Here is a 15,876-nt window from a genome sequence, read left to right as displayed (position 1 = left end):
GGGTTCTTCCAGACTCCTGGAAAGCTGCTCTGCAGTGGAGCTGCTCAGCTAGAATATTTGCCCCTAAACTGGCTCATTGTGGAAGAGGCACTGCCCGTGTCTGGGCTGAGAAGGTCATCCTGTGTGGATGCATGGCTGTAAAAGCAGGGACATGTGCACAAGCCTGCTTTTAGCCTAAAGGATGATTAGAAGCTGAAACGTCCTTGAACTGTTCTTTAGATGGGATAAGGATGAAGTAAAGTTTGGAGCAATAACCATAACAGGATGCTAGACAGGATGCTCTGACCATAAGCTGGAGAAGGCTCACAACATCCAGCCACGTGGACAGAGCTTCTAAGCCAATTATGTATACTGCAAGGACGTGTGAACACTATGGTTTAACCAATGATGTTCAGAGTTAGGTGCATGATATGCTTAGCACAGTATAAATGTGTGCCAAATAGCTGAATAAACGAGCAAGATTTCTAACTCATATTGAGTGCTGTCTTGACTCTGGCTGATCTCCGGCAACAATCCTGCGCTTAGCTAAACTGAGGGGACAACCAGGGAGCTGGAATTGTAGAGTAGCACAAGTGCTCTGCCTTTCCTCTGGTGCCAAAACAGTCTCTGTGTTGCTATGAAAATGTCTTGTGGAAAACTTTCCACTTAGAACTGAAGTCTCATTTATGTCTGCCCAGGACCTGCTCTTGGACTGAATTTTATTTTCTAAGCAAATGAGACTTTCTGGTCCTTGAGGTGGTGGAAATAACTGCTCCACCAGCTTGCAGCCCACCCGCTTTCAGGGGCCTGGGAGCCAGTGGGGGGTTTTTGCAGAGGAGATTGTTTGTTCAGCAGGAGCAGTGTAGGGCTTGAGTGGGGCAGTGGGCAGTTTGTGAGTCCTCTAAAAACTCAGTTTTCAGGGGACCACAGCTCCCCATATTGCAACCTTCAGAGTACTGCTGTGCTCCCACAGACCCCTCCAGTTGCCCACCAGACTGCAGACTACAAACTGAATATGAAATGCTTAATGTTATAAATGCCAGGACAATTTATTACCAAATTCAATAATTTCGTTTATTAAAAATTCAAATCACAAAATTTGGAATCAAATTACAGAATTTTAAGCAATAAAAAAAACCCCCACAAACAGCAACACTTACTTGACAGAGTTTCTCCCGGGAAAAAGAGAGCCAAGGGTGACCCATAGACATAGACCCTGGCCGTCTGTGTCTCTAGCTGGGTACACGAATTTGCCATGTTCGAGGCTTGGTTTTTATACTCTTTATTCTGCCTCTGGCAATATTTCCCTTTGTTTCTTGGTTGCTATTCAAACCCAAATCCATCTCCGGTCGGATTGAAAAGAGCTCCCCTCCCAAGTCCATGTGTTAATGTTCAGTTTCTATGGATCCTTATAGTTGATGAATGTTCGAGATATGGGTGATATTGCTTGATAGTCTGTGAAGGTGGCTCCCAAGGTGTGAGTTGCTGATACCGGCTCATCTCAACAGGTCCCCTCCCAATACTTGAGAAAGCTGCAAAGTCTTTTGTTCCCTTCTGAATGGAGAAACCTCCTAAAACATAGACTTTTACCTGATATAAATTTATACAGCTTTATAATTTTCCAATTTACCATAAGAACATGAATTAATCATCTCACGTTTTTCACACTTAATAGGAGCCAAACTGCCTTGAAAAATGTGTGGGTGCCAAAGTAATTTGAAAAATCTGGCCTTTTGTGTATTTTCTTTCTGGAGTCTCTTAACCTGCTCTAAGTTCTTATGTTATCTGCATTGTTACTCTGCTTGGCATGCTCTGCAGGCAGGCAGAAGGGCTTATTAATGTGGTTTCTTACATAGATAAATGTAGTTGTGAAGTACTATTGACACATGGAAATGTTGGTGGATGCTTAGAGAAGGATCAGCTGCTTTGTGATAGCTCTGTGCCAGTTCCCTCGTTTGAATATAGTTACAAAACCCAGTTGTAGCAAAGCATGTTGTAAAAAAAAAAAAAAGCATATTTCTGTGGCTTAAAAAGAAGAAAAATCAAACCCAAAACCACACACACCCCTCCTTAGTAAAAGTTTTGTGCACATAGGAAACAAAGGCATCAGCATTTGCTTGTCAGAGCTCATAAAGTTTGCTTGGATCTTAATTTTTCTGCCTGATTTCACAAAGTAATTGAAACTTCCTTTTTGCTGCAAGCCCTTTTCCTCACTTCTTTTCTCTCTTTTAAAAAATATTCCTAAAAGAACAGCTTTTGGTTAGTGAGTTGATGGAATTTTTCTCAGGAGGCAGGTGCAGTTTAAGTGTACTTTGCAACTGGTCAGTCAAAGCTTATAGGACAAATTACTTGTGTCTGCAAGTCATTCCTCCAAGTTGAAAACCACCTAGAACAAATAAACCTTGAACTACAGGTTTTATAGGAGCTTTTGAGCATGTAAATGAGGCTTTTGTAATCGCAGTGATCTGATAAAACCTTAAAAACCAGGGTTCCTGTAAAGAAAATAGTTCCACTTGAGGTGATAAAAGCCACATCTGGTAAACTTTGCTTGCTACCTCCTGATGACCTGTGAAACAGCAAATAGTCCCCACTCCAGAGGAAGGAACAACTATTGGTGCTATACCCTTGTCGTGGAGGGGATGCACCAAAAAAAAGTTGATTTGAGAGCAAAACCAATAGCCTTTGGAGAAGGAGCCTCTTCTGGCTCATCCTCTAATTCACATTTGATAATCCATGACTACAATGTCTTGCTGCTTGCCTCCCGGCTAACACGGCACTGGGAGATTCAGAGGTTAGGATGAGGGGCCTGCATAATTGAAAGCAAACAAACAGCTAAGACAAAGAAAGAAACATAAAACAGCAAACCCAAAGTCACAAATAGAAAACAGACTTTCCAGATTGATTAGTTCAGATTTGTTTATTTGAAGTCCCAAAAGTTCCCATTGTCACTCTTTTGAGGTGTCCAATTTGGCAATATGTTGACCATGTGTTTGCAGATCAGTTTTTCACAAGAAAGACCCTGGGTTTTGGTGTGTTGATGTTGCCTTAAACTTTGAATTGAAAGGAGAGTTGCAAGCTCCAAAGACTGATTTGTAACTGTGACATTCAGGTGCTGCTTTAGAGGTAATTATATTCTGTTAAACTTTTGGTTCATGGAGAATTTTCCTTGGGCATGTACTTAGTCCTAAGATGTGCTGCTGATCACTTCTTTCCCAAGTTTAGGAAACAGGTTTAGGAAGACTGATGGACTTATTTGCTTTGGAAATCAGTGGAGACCTGAAAAAGTCTGGGTTTACTTTTGTTTTTCAGAGTGTTTTGGATGGAGAGGTGCTTCCTTTCTTCAGTAACAGATCAACAGTGCAGCTGTAATATATATATAATGGATTTGGCTTAAACACCCTCAAGTCCCCGAGAGAGGAATTGCAGCTCCAGCCTATTAACTGTTGGCCATTAGCGAGTCGGGTCTAAATGCCTTGATTGTGCCTGAGATTTCTAAGCTGAATCTTTGCATAACATTAACATGGCAAAAATGCCTCCCAAGGACAAACAAGAACTTCCCAGGCCTTCCATTGCCTCTGCAGGAAGGAATAAGTATATTTTGGGTTGTACTGATACCATCTCATGCCTTGGTGCTGTCAAAGTGGGTGGAAGCTCCCTGCTGCTCTGGTAGCCTGGCTTTGATGTTCTTTCATATCCAGGCACATTGTTTATCTTTAACCAAGGCTTGGATAAAATTCCAAAATAAATGGCTGTAGTAGTCCAACTCAGTCTGCTTTGGCGTAGATTTTCTGGAGTGACTCAAACGTTATAAATATGAAAGTAGCTAGACTTCAAACGTTGCTTTTGGACCAGGTTTTCAGAGTTTCCTCCTAAAGCAGCCAAGGGGATCCTTTCCTTGAAGAAAATCTTTGTTTTTTCTCCTATTTAAACCCCTGCCCTCCCCGTTTCTCTTTTCATCTATACCCTTTGTTCATGTCTGCCTTCCTGAATAAGAACTAATCAGTGGAGATAGCTTAGTCCAAGAGCATTGCAGCCCTTGGGACCTGCACAGCTCCAGGGTCAGGAGCCAGGAGGCACCGTGGAGTCACCGTCACTGCTGCGGAGGAGGCTGGAGGAGGCCGGCTGGGCCGTGTTCCAGTGCACAGAGGATATAGTAACAGGATTAAGGCTAATTGTCTTATCAGGAGTGGCAGGATGTGGCCGTGCGTGCGAGAAGCAACTCTTCTGCCAGGGGAAAGATCTGGTAGTTAGGGCCTTGTTCGTGGAGGGTTCAGGTAGGTTTTGGTTGGTTTAGTTGCTGTGTGGAGAAATGGAAAAGAAATTAAAAAAGTTTAGTTCTCCCTTAAAGACTTCAAGGCTGTTAGAGCAAGTATTTCTTTAGCTGGGGGGAAGCGTGCTCCAAATGGCTGCTTCTGGCCATGCCCCGGCTCTGTTTTTGCTGGCTTTGCACAAGTGTTGCTCTGTGCAGGGAGCTGATGTCCCCTGACTGCTCATCCTGGGGCTGGCAGGAGGCTCTTGCTGAAGGACTTTGGGTGCCAATGAGTTTGTTTTGAGCAATGGTGTGAATGTGTTGGAGGTGTTTAGAGGACTCTGCCTCCCCTCGTAGGTCAGACTGGTTATCAGGTCTTGCAGAAAGGCCATGGGTATCTCTGAGCTTGAATAAGGGGGGATTTAAGAAGCAAAAGCCCTCAGGGTTGGTCCTCAGCAAGCTAGAGTGTATGAAATGCTGTCTGGAGCCAACCAACAATCAAGTGGTACTAGAGGGCAGCCAGACCAAAGAGTTATTCCCATTGTATTTCTGCGCTTTGGGGAAGATCTGTCCTTGCCTGGAAGAAAGTGAAGTTTGCAAGCGTCCCAGCTAGAGAATGGAGAGATTATACCCTTCAAGGTTGTAGGACCCTCCGGACAAACCCCTGTTTATTTGCCTTGTGTCAAGGGAGGGGATCAGAGTGGGGTCTGCTGGACAGGGTCTGGGTGCACCAGGGGCCTGTGATTCTCAGCAGGTGTGGATGGACAAGTTTCCCAAGCGAACTCGTTCTTCCTTGGGCCTTGGGTTTTGAAATAAATCCTCCTTTTTAACCCCTCCGAAGTTCCAAGCTAGGTCAGGCCTTCTAACGCTTTGGAGGAATATTTCATATACAGGAAAGAGGACCCAAAAGAGGCTCTGACCCTCAGCTGCAGATCAAGATGTTTATTCCAGGTGGTTTCCAGAGGGAAAGAAGGCGTGCACAGAGGAACAGGGACTTTTCTCAGCTCTAGCCAGGGAGGGGCAGTTTGGGACACAGCCAATGGGGTCAGAAAGGGAAGGAAGGGTCAAACTACATGGTACAAGCTTTAGGGGTCCCTGAGGGGGGAGAAACCATTTCTGCAGGGGAATGTAACATTTCCTCCTTTTTTTGTTTAAAAAGATACCAAGAAAAACCATCAAGGTAATTTTGAGACACAGTGTGGGTTTTCCCACCACTTATGATTGGTAGGGAAATCAGACCGCTTTAGGTTTGCCAACTCTATGTGGTTGACTTCTGAGGTAGAAGGTAGGAGGCTGTTAATAACCTTGAAAATCAAACAGCGTAGGATCCCTAATGCTATTGTTACAAGGAAAAGAATAACAAAAAGTAGCAAAATTGTTTTAACTATAGAAGTCCACCACCCCGTGAATCCCCAGCCCTTGAACAGTTCCTTGACCCAATCTTCAGATTCTTGCTTCACTTGTCTGATCATGTTGTTTATGCTTCGGAGGGCAGCATGGATGTTTGGAGCTTTTGAGGACAGATTCATGCAACAGAGTCCTTCAAATTCCTGGCATTCATGTGCATGTAATAACAGGAGAAAATCTATAGCAGCGCGGTTTTGGATGGTAGCCTCTCTGGTAATTTCCTCGTCTTCTAGGAGAGAACTGATGGCGATGGATGTTAAGTTTGCCTGTTTGACCACCCAGCACTCTAGATGGCCCAATTCACCTAGAGCTTTGGCTGCTGCTACCCACGGAAGGAACAGGGACACAGCAACCCTTTTTGACTTTGCCCAATGAAAAATTTCTGAATTACAATTTGGGTCCAGATTATCAGCACTCCTCTTTTGAATTTTGTTTGCTGATTTGTTTTTGTGCGTCCATTCACCAATTAAAGTTTGGTTGGGTGTCAATACGGACAATCGCCCTATGGTACATGGCCCTCCTAAAAGCTGGGATGGAATTCCTGCCCATGCCCGATCCCCACAAACCAAGAACAATCCCCTAGGGAGGCTTTTGGTTCTAGAGTGAGTTGGGTTGTCTGCTGCAATGTGGCTTATATTATGACACCACCTTTTAGGAATAAACTCCCCCCAGAATTGTCTTATGAGGTGGTACTCGTCAGTGCTAGAAGGTTTTGGGAGGACAGAAAAATGTATGCAGTATGTTGCAGGGGAGGAACCCAATAGTTCTAACTCTTGGGGTTCCTGAGCTACCTTGGGCAAACTCCGCACCCATTCCTCTAAGGGGTTCATGGCAAACACAGCTTGCTTTTGATGTTCCTTGTGTGGTTGTGGGGTGTGTGACTCTGGAATTTCATTGGACCTGTATTTGTCCAAACCTGCTGGAAATTCTCCAGCCTGCAAAGGAATTCCTACCAGACAGGTGGACATAGGGTTCTTAGCTGCTGCAGTGGACAAACATATGTTTTCTTGCTGAAGTGTCTGTGCCAGGGTTACCCAGACGTTCTGACGCGGCTGAGGGATGATCCATGCAGCTGCCAGACTGTTCAGCATTAGCAGGATGACAACTTGGATGGGGTTCTTCACAGGGCTGAGTGGGAGGTAGGTTTTCTCTAGAAGGGAAAAACAAACATTTTTAAAACATGTTAAAAGTTTCTGTTTCTGCCAGAAGGAATCCACACCTAGGAAGATTATTTTTCTTCCATCCGGCGGCGTCTTCTCTTTGAAGCATCGGCTACTTGTTTCTTATCCCCTTCTGCTGGAGCTGGATTTTTGGGGACAAAAGGTTTGACCCATTTCTGGGGAATCCACCGAGGGCCTGAGGGAGTAGCCACACATGCATAGCCACGACCCCAGGTCACGAGCTCATAGGGACCTTTGGTTTCCCAAGTTTCAGGATCCCTAATCAAAACCAGTGGACACTGAGACAACTTGAACTGATTGCCACTGTTAAAATGACGTACCACAGGTGGACTCATGTTTTCAAATGAACAATTCAGAAAATTGATGATAAACATGGCTTTGCAGAACTTCTGCTGTGGAGACATCCATGCAGCGGAGGTGCTCTGTCTAGCCAAAACCTGCTTGAGCGTCTGGTGTGCACGTTCAATCACAGCTTGACCTGTAGGGGAGTGGGGGATGCCAGTTTTATGTTCCACTCCCCACTGCTGGACAAATTCTAGGAACTCCTTGGACACATACGCTGGCCCGTTATCAGTTTTGATTGTTTTTGGAATCCCCAACACTGCAAAAGCTTGCACCAGGTGCTGCTTGGCATGTACAGACTTTTCTCCTGCATGGGCAGAGGCATACACTGAACCCGAATGTGTCAATGCTCACATGAACATATTTGAGGTGACCAAAACTAGGAATGTGTGTGATGTCTGTCTGCCACACTTCACAGCTGCCCAGGCCCCTGGGGTTAACCCCCATGCCCATCGATGGCATGGCCTGTAGCTGGCACTTTGGACAGGTACCCACGATGGCTCGAGCCTGGCTCCGTGTTAGCTGGAATTGTCGGATCAGAGCCAGCACATTTTGATGGTAGTGTTGGTGACTCAGTTTTGCCTGTTGGAAGACATCAGGGAGATGTGCCTTTTCAACTGGTGCAGCAAGGGAGTCTGCCTGGCGATTCCCCTCTGCGATCTCACCTGGCAAATCAGTGTGTGACCTCACATGCATCACATAAAATGGATGCTCTCGATGAGAAACCAAATAAATTAGCTTTGAAAGCAACCTGAAGAGATGTTCATACTCTCTTTCTTTGAGCACAGCCTGCTCTGGACACTACTCCCGCCACATATGCAGAGTCGGTTACCAAATTGATTGGTTCTGAGAACTTTTCAAAAGCTCTTACCACTGTGGCCAGTTCAGCCACTTGGGGGGATCCCTCCACAAACTCAACATCAGCTTCACAATGCTGAGTCCATGGGTTCCTCCACGTAATCACCAACTTGTTGGAAGCCCCAAATGCATCTGTGAAGACTGTGAGAGCTTTGAGTGGTCTCCGACTCCTCTTCTCATGAGGAATGAGGTGGAATTCCTCATTCAATACCTTGTGGGACAGGGCATGGACTGATACTTGTCCCCTGTAGCTGTCCAGAGATAACTGGAGACTGGCATTACTCTGCAGCAAATGCTCAAACATCTCTTTGGTCAATCTCTCAGGAGAGTTCTTTCCCTCCTCAGAAAGTCTGACTGGAAGGTGAATACATGCAATGTCACAACCTGCCAATTCACACAATCTTACCCTGGCCTTCCGAATCAGCTGAGCTATCAACTCCTGTGGCTCTGTGATGGTCTTGGATCTTTGGTGAGAGAGGAAGACCCACTCTATGATCAAGAGTGAATCTCTCTGCTCCTCGATCCATTGAAAAATCAAACCATGCAGATGTGGCAGCTTTCCTAGAACAATGAAATGGAAAGGCGCGTTTGGCTCACACCGATGATCCTGCCTCTCTGACAAGGCTTTTTGTACCTTTTCGATTGCTGTCTTTGCCTCTGGGGTCAGCTCCCTGGGAGACATCAGGTCCTACTCCCCCTTCAATAAATTGAAGAGGGGTTCTAGATCTTGATTTGTGAGGCCTAGCCAGGGTCTTACCCAATTCAAAAACCCACACAGGGAGTGGAGATCTGCTAGAGTTTTTGGATTGCAACCAATTTCTAGGCTCTGCAGAACAACAGTCCTTGCAGTGATTTGCAAACCCAGGTACTTCCAAGGTGGCATCTTTTGAACCTTGTCCTCCTGTAATTGAAATCCAGCAGAGGTTAAAACTTTAACCACTAGGTCAAGCGTGTGTTGGAGTATAGAGTCATTGGGGGCACACACTAGCACATCATCCATGTAGTGAAGGATGATGGCTTCTTTTCTCTTGGCGCGTATTGGAGACAGTAATGAGGCTACATATTGTTGGCATATGAAAGGACTCAATTTGAGACCCTGGGGCAATACCCTCCAGTGATAACGCTTCATTGGGGCTTGTCTATTAACAGTGGGAACTGAGAATGCAAACCGTGGGGCATCTTCAGGGTGCAGTGGAATTTGGAAGAAACAGTCCTTGATGTCTAAGACAGCCAATTGCCAATCTCAGGGGAGCGTTGCTGGAGTGGGCATCCCTGGTTGGAGAGGTCCCATGTCTTCTACAATTTTATTAATTTCTCGTAGATCATGGAGCAACCTCCACTTGTCCTTCCCCGGTTTCTTTATTACAAAGATCGGGAAATGCCAGGGGCTTGTATTCTCCACAATGTGTCCCTGAGCCAATTGTTCTTCCACAAGCTCCTCAAGCGCCTTGAGTTTTTCTTTACTCAAAGGCCACTCTGCTACCCATCTTGGGGTGTTTTCCAATCTCTTTAACTTTTGGGTAGGGCACTCCACAGTGGCTATTTGCAAAAATCCTGGGGTGTTTTAGGAATGACCAATTGGACTCCCCACTGGGACATGGTGTCCCTCCCCCACAGTGGGGCCTTATAATCTGCTACGAATGGATGGACATTCACCACCTTTCCGTCAGGTCCCTCAATTTGCACGACGTTTTTTGAAATCCTTGCCAATGTGATTCCTCCTATGCTCTGAAGTTTGCCAGCCACAGGCTGTAATTCCCAGTTTGATGGCCACATGCTTTGCGGGACTATGGTAATGTGCGCGCCTGTGTCTAAAACTCCTGCCACTAGGAGGCGCTCTGACCCACAAGCAATGTTGCATGCCATAGAGGGTTTAGGTTCTCCCACCACTTCTGCCCAGTAGACCTCTGGTGATTTTCCTTCTGCTGTGATCTCTGCTGGAACCGGAATGGCTTGGGCAAGAATTTGCCCCTCTACTAGATAAAAGGGTGGGTGCATGCAGTGTGCCAACAACATGAGGCCTATTATCTTTCCCTTAATGGTCATGGGAGCTATCTCAATTTCCAAGGATGTGTGCGCTGTGTCCCCAATAACAAAATACTCGCTGTCCAATCCCATGTGATAAAGCGTCAGGTCCTGTGAGATGTTTGACAGGTCCACTGTTATGATCATCCACTCAGTAGATCTCAAATGAAAACCTTTGTTAGTCACAAGCCTGAATCAGCCTAGTGGCTGCCAAACCTTGTTAGTTGAACATTTACATTTACATTTTTCTGCACTCCCACACTGTGTGACCCGCCCTCCCCCTTTCTTTTTAAGAGAGAGGCTTTTGCCAATGTGAGTCTCGCTATATTTATATCTTTGTGCGTTGTAGTATCACCAGCGGGTACGTGCTGTAAATTCAGTTTTTTTCTTTGTTGAACTTCTTCTGCTTCTGGGTCTGAGGGCAGGTTCTGGCAAAGTGTCCTGGTTTCTTGCAGTGGAGGCAGATGATGCGTTTCAGCTGGTCTGTTGATATTGATTGCCTGTTTGGGTTTGGTACCGCAGATGCTGTAGGCTGTGGGTGTGCAGGTCCTGGATTTCTTTCAGCTGTGCAGAACATTTCCACCCTTCTTGAACAAGCCTCTATCATCTGGGACAGATTAGGTGGAGGTTCTAGGGGATGGCTAAGAATAATTCTACGACAGGTCTCGTTAGCATTCCTTTGAGCCATCTCCTTAATCAGTTCTGCCTGCACCACAGGGTCTTGTACTTGTTGTTCCACCTGTGTCCTCAGATGATCAACAAACTGCAAGAAATTCTCTGTAGCAAATTGTTTAATATTGACATAGCTGCCCTTCCCTTCCGTTGTTGGTAGCTGATAAAACATTTTCTCTGCAACAACACTAATCCTAAGTAAAATTGGCTTGGATAACACTCGAGTTTGTTTTTCTGGGCAATGCCAGGCACCTTCACCACACAGATGTTCAAGTGTAATATCATGTCCCTCAGTGTCTTTAGCTGCATTAGGGGTTTGATGAATCTCATGTAATAATGTTCTTAAAACTCTTTTCCACATACTATCCCATAGATCATACTCTGAGGGAGATAACAGACATCTAAATAAGTCTTTGATGTCACTGGGCACCATTTCATTAGAATTAAATGTGGCTCGAAACATGCCTTTAAATATTGCACTAGATCTGCCAAATTCACGTTGAATTTTGCAAAGTTCTTTCTTATCCTGGTAGGAAAGTGGCTGGTATTGCCTGGTTCCATGCTTTCTACCAACATATGTGATAGGAGCAACAGAGAAAATGCTTTCATCTACATTTGCCAAAGGTCTTAAAATTTTTGCTGGTCTCCCAGTGTCTGGGGACATAGGAGGTACAGCGTTTGCAGTCCCTTGGGGGTTGGGAAGAGGAGGCTCTCTCCCTCTGTCCTGGCTCCGTGGCAGAGGCTGTTCCCCTCCCCCCGCTGTGAGGGGATGGCCCACCCCCGCTGTGCAATCACGCCCCACTGTGAGTGTAAGGTGAGACGGGCCTGCCCCCTTCACTGCTGCCGTTGCAGCCGGGAGGGAGGCAGGGAGAGGAGGCGTGGGGCGGGGCTGCCGAAGGGACAAAGGGATTGGGGAAGGGGTATGGAGTAGGGGCGGGGATCGGCGGCAAGAAGGGATTATGGGAAGAAGGACTGGGCACATGGCAGCCACCATTATTGTCCGGCACGTGGAGTGTGGCTTCCAGGGGATCTGCAGCATGGCCAGAGCCCTGGAGAGGCATCCCCCCCCTGGAGGAGTCTGCCAGAGAAAAACCTGGTGTGTTAAAGGGGTACTGCGAGGATGATAAACCAGGGTATAAGGGAAGGTCGGAGAGGGGGTTACATGGGGAGGTTTTCTGTGGCTAGCTGGTTTTTTGTAACTCCAGAAGCTGTTTACACGCTTGCAAAAATATGGGAATAAATAGAGAAGCTACTTTATGATTTTGACCCGCTTGTTTTGTGAGTATACCCCCAACGTTATCCCAAAATGATACACTATCTATCTGCAGGAGGTCAGCTTCTGGCAACTCATTTTCCAGCCAGCGAACAAATTTTTTCTGCAGCCTTTTGGAAATTCTAACATTAATTAAAAGATCTTGAAGCTGTTTTAATACACTCTTTTGGTGAACAGATAACCAAACGCCCATTTTTCAATATTTCTGAAAGCTATTTGTTCAAAATCCACCCTCCGGATGCAATAATCTGGCTCTACAGTCCTGTGTCTCCTAGATACAGAGAATACAGGCAGGGAAACATCGGGGCTGGGATCGCTTTTTTGCGCCGCTTTTTTCAGCTCCGGTGGCACCGGGGTTCCCACAGCCTTGCCTGGCTTGTGGGGGACCTGCCCGAGCTGGGGTTTCCCCGAAAAACACGGCTCCCTGGGGCGGAGCGGCTCCAGGGCCGGCGGGCTCTGACCGGCAGAAAAAAAAAGAAAAAAAACAACCACGATTCTGGCTGCAGGGTCCCAATGCCCTCCCGCCTGCCACAGTCCCGATGGTAAGAAGTTACTCCCTCCCAGTTTGGAGGTTATTCCCGGGGTAACAGCCAAACGGAGGTACTTACCTGATCTGTGGGAGTGTGGTGCTGAGCCAGGAGCAACCGAAGGTCCTGTCTTAAGCTCACTCGTGATTCGGCAAAAACACAAGCTACGAGCTCTATCCCTACACACTTATAGCTACAGAATGTTGCCAAAAATGCCGTAGGGGAATTGATCTTCCCAAAAGCTTCTGAGACCCTGTTTGGGGGTCTCCAGCTCACACGTGGGTTTCTAGAAATTAATAAAAATATACGTTGGGTACCAATTGAAATAAATCCTCCTTTTTAACCCCTCTGAAGTTCCAAGCTAGGTCAGGCCTTCTAAGGCTTTGGAGGAATATTTGATAGACAGGAAAAAGGACCCAAAAGAGGCTCTGACCCTCAGCTGCAGATCAAGATGTTTATATTCCAGGTGGTCTCCAGAGGGAAAGAGAGCGTGCACAGAGGAACAGGGTCTTTTTTCAGCTCTAGCCAGGGAGGGGCAGTTTGGGACACAGCCAATGGGGTCAGAAAGGGAAGGAAGGGTCAAACTACATGGTACAAGCTTTAGGGGTCCCTGAGGGGGGAGAAACCATTCCCATAGGGGAATGTAACAGGGTTTTAGCTGTTCCTGATGGAAGCAGTCCAAAGCCCAGTTTTCTGTCCTGTACAGAGGTGCCTTGGGTGACATTGGGGGTATGCAGAGACAGGAGAGGTGCCTGGTTTCCCAACTGTTAGATTACAGCTGGACTTTGCCACACCTGAACCCTTAAAGCTTGTCATCTTTTTGTTTATACTTCCAGTTACCACAAATCCTAAGTCCTGACCCCTAAAACCTCAAGTAAGCAATACTCTTGCACATGGAGGAGATAGGGTGTTTTTCCTTGGTGCAGAGCTTGGGCTCACTTTTACTCCCTCCCTGAGTGGGATTCCTGGAATCAGTGGGTGCTGCAGTGTGGGTGGCTGGTGGCATGCAGGGCACTATGAGGAAGGAGATAAGGACTTGGTGCTCTGGTCCAAAGTCCAGGCTGCCTGTGCTGTTGGGAAGAGAGCCCTGCCATTGGCAGCTGCGTGGGACAAGAAGCTCACATAGCTTTTGCTATCAAAACTAGGGGAGTAAAAGCAGTCCTCCTGTCCATGTCACTTAACACTTTTGGGTGGCCCTGGCTGGTCCTGGCTCTTTGCTTAGCCCCTGCATCCAGCTTACTCTTCTCCCTGCCCAAAACTACCCAAGGCAGGGTGAAGGACCGCGTCCTTTTAAGTGGAAAGCATTGCCCTGCTACTTCCCAGGTATTTGGGTATTTATTAATACACCACCCTTTAATATAGTTGTTTGCAGTTGGTCTTGTGTTTTTGTTTGGGTTTGTTTGTTTCTTGGGGTTTTTTTCCCCCTTCTCTTCTGTGTAAAGTTGGTCTCAGAATTACAGCAGGTTCCGCAGGGCTTGTTTTGGATCCTGCAATAGAGAATTAATCTCTCTGGAAGTTAATTAACATCTCTCTTGTGATCCAATTTGTAGACTAGATTATTGTTTGTATAAAGTCTGGGATATTTTTAAATTTTAAGTTGAAAACAGGAAATTGTGACTGAATTCCACAAGCATTATTTCTTATTTGAGGAATTAAAAACATCTTTAGGTTTTGGGGTTTCTTAAAAAATTTTTGCTTGGGTCACATCTGCCAGTTTGCATGCCCTTAGTGCTCTTACTGCTGCGGAACTAATGGAAATGATAGCTCTGCTTTGTGTCATGGTGCACGTGTGGTTTTGCTTGTGCAAGCAGGAAATCTTCACTTCTGTTGAGCCCCTGCATAGCTGATAACATCGGAAAGGGGGAATGTTCAGGGGGTTTCACCACACAGCCATAGTTCCAGTGCCTTGGGACAGTGGTGCTTGCCTTGAAATGTGCCAGTGCCACCAGCTAGGACAACAGTGGCTTCCCATGGTAGTGCATCTCTCAGCTGAGGAGATCTGTCTTACCAAGTGTGTCCACAAAACCATGAATGTCTTACATCCGTGAAGCCGAGCTCTGGTGAGACCAGGGACTAGAGCGACGTGAGACCAACCAGTATGGTTTGCAGCACGTACTCCTCCTTTATTCCGCGAGATGTCGGGTTTTATACAGAGTGAATAGTTTACAGTTAGCAGGTGCACTGTGATAGGCAGTGGACATACAGAAGTATGTAAGCTATTGCAGTTTAAGGTAGCCACCGTGTCTTCCCAGTAACTGTTCCATGCTAGTAACACCCCTACCTTAACACATTCCCAGTACCAGATAACCTTATCTGGTACTACGTATGCTGAACGTACTAGGCCTACTAGGCCCTGGCCTGAGGCCTGGTCTGAGGCCCAGCTGTGGATAGCTCTGCCTTATGATCTAAGTTATCCTGTTCCTGCTACAAATTCCCCCTTTTTTCTTTAGAGCTATCCAAACTGGGTCTGCGACACGGTTGGCTGCCTTAACATACACTATTATAAGCAAAGCACTACTTGAGTTACCCAAGAAAAACCCTAAGATCCTAGCTGCTAAAAGCAAAAGATGAAAGCACATTATATTCAGTCCTTGCTCTTCATTCATACACAGGTTCTAAATTAAAGTTTCAAATCATCTGCTGTCTCTTCTTCTTCTGCGTTGCCTGATGATGTATCACAGCTGCAGACTTCTCTGCTGTCACTGGGTAGCCAGGGTTACTTCCATCAACGCAGCTGCAATGATGCGTCTGTGTTGCTGTCTTCTCATCTGGTTCAGCTTTCGTTAGTATCTCATTGAGTCTACAGCTTGCAGAAAAGAAACTAAAACAGACCTGGTATGCGAATTAGCATTCTCAGAGACAAGGGAATAGAATAGGAATTTTGCTTACTAATGAAAGTGATAAGCGATTATCAAACTATTTCTGCTATCAGCCCAGAGACTGCAAACTGCTGAAACGCTTTTCTTTAGTGAAAGTCCTGATATCTTTCCCGGGCAAGATAACAGGTTTCCACCCCAAGCTGATTCAGCTGTCATTCTGATCGGATCAGGTTGTCAAGTTAAGATAACTTGCATATTGTTTTTGGAGCAGAAACCTCTGGGCTTCGTTAACAAACAACATCTGTCCAATTTAAAATCAGAGTTTGGCCAGAACTCAAACTTTAAGTTGGAGTGATGTTTTTTAGTATATTCTTTAAAAACAATCTCTAAAAACAATAAACACAGAATGCCTAAAATACAACAAACTGTCATAATATCATTACATAAAAGAGACACTTAAAATTTAAGATGAAAAATTGGTCAGATCACTCGGGAACTCGTCCTGTCTGGAACTTTTCTCGAAAACAGTTGAGTACCAATTGGA

At 45.8% G+C, this 15,876-nt stretch overlaps 2 protein-coding genes across 6 annotated transcripts in view; one reads left to right on the top strand and one right to left on the bottom strand.

The window, feature by feature from the left end:
- Positions 1-15,876, top strand: part of LOC134565250 (glypican-4-like) — a 127,656-nt gene that overhangs the window by 18,255 nt on the left and 93,525 nt on the right. The window contains exon 1 of one of the 4 annotated variants that reach the window (XM_063424760.1): positions 11,671-11,809. The exons of the other annotated variants lie outside the window; for them this stretch is intronic. The gene's annotated coding sequence lies outside the window, so the exon portion shown is untranslated. Of the gene's footprint in view, positions 1-11,670; positions 11,810-15,876 lie in introns of those variants that run through there. 4 annotated transcript variants of the gene reach the window in all.
- On the bottom strand, positions 984-13,851 carry LOC134565252 (uncharacterized). Of its 2 annotated transcripts, XR_010083833.1 has the most exons (3): positions 12,595-13,851; positions 6,589-6,785; positions 984-4,276 (listed from the first exon to the last, which is right to left on the bottom strand). XR_010083833.1 is itself a non-coding variant. In XM_063424761.1 (2 exons), the coding sequence occupies exon 2, from the start codon at positions 6,724-6,726 to the stop codon at positions 5,404-5,406; it is 1,323 nt and encodes a 440-aa protein (XP_063280831.1). In that variant the 5' UTR covers positions 6,727-6,785; positions 12,595-13,851; the 3' UTR covers positions 5,099-5,403. The 2 variants fall into 2 exon arrangements, 1 of the variants encoding a protein (XP_063280831.1); XM_063424761.1 differs by lacking the exon at positions 984-4,276 and having other exon boundaries at positions 5,099-6,785.

This window comes from Prinia subflava, assembly GCF_021018805.1.
Source record: "Prinia subflava isolate CZ2003 ecotype Zambia chromosome W unlocalized genomic scaffold, Cam_Psub_1.2 scaffold_43_NEW, whole genome shotgun sequence".
In the NCBI taxonomy this organism is placed as follows: domain Eukaryota; kingdom Metazoa; phylum Chordata; class Aves; order Passeriformes; family Cisticolidae; genus Prinia; species Prinia subflava.
This window is presented reverse-complemented; position numbering and strand designations above follow the sequence as displayed.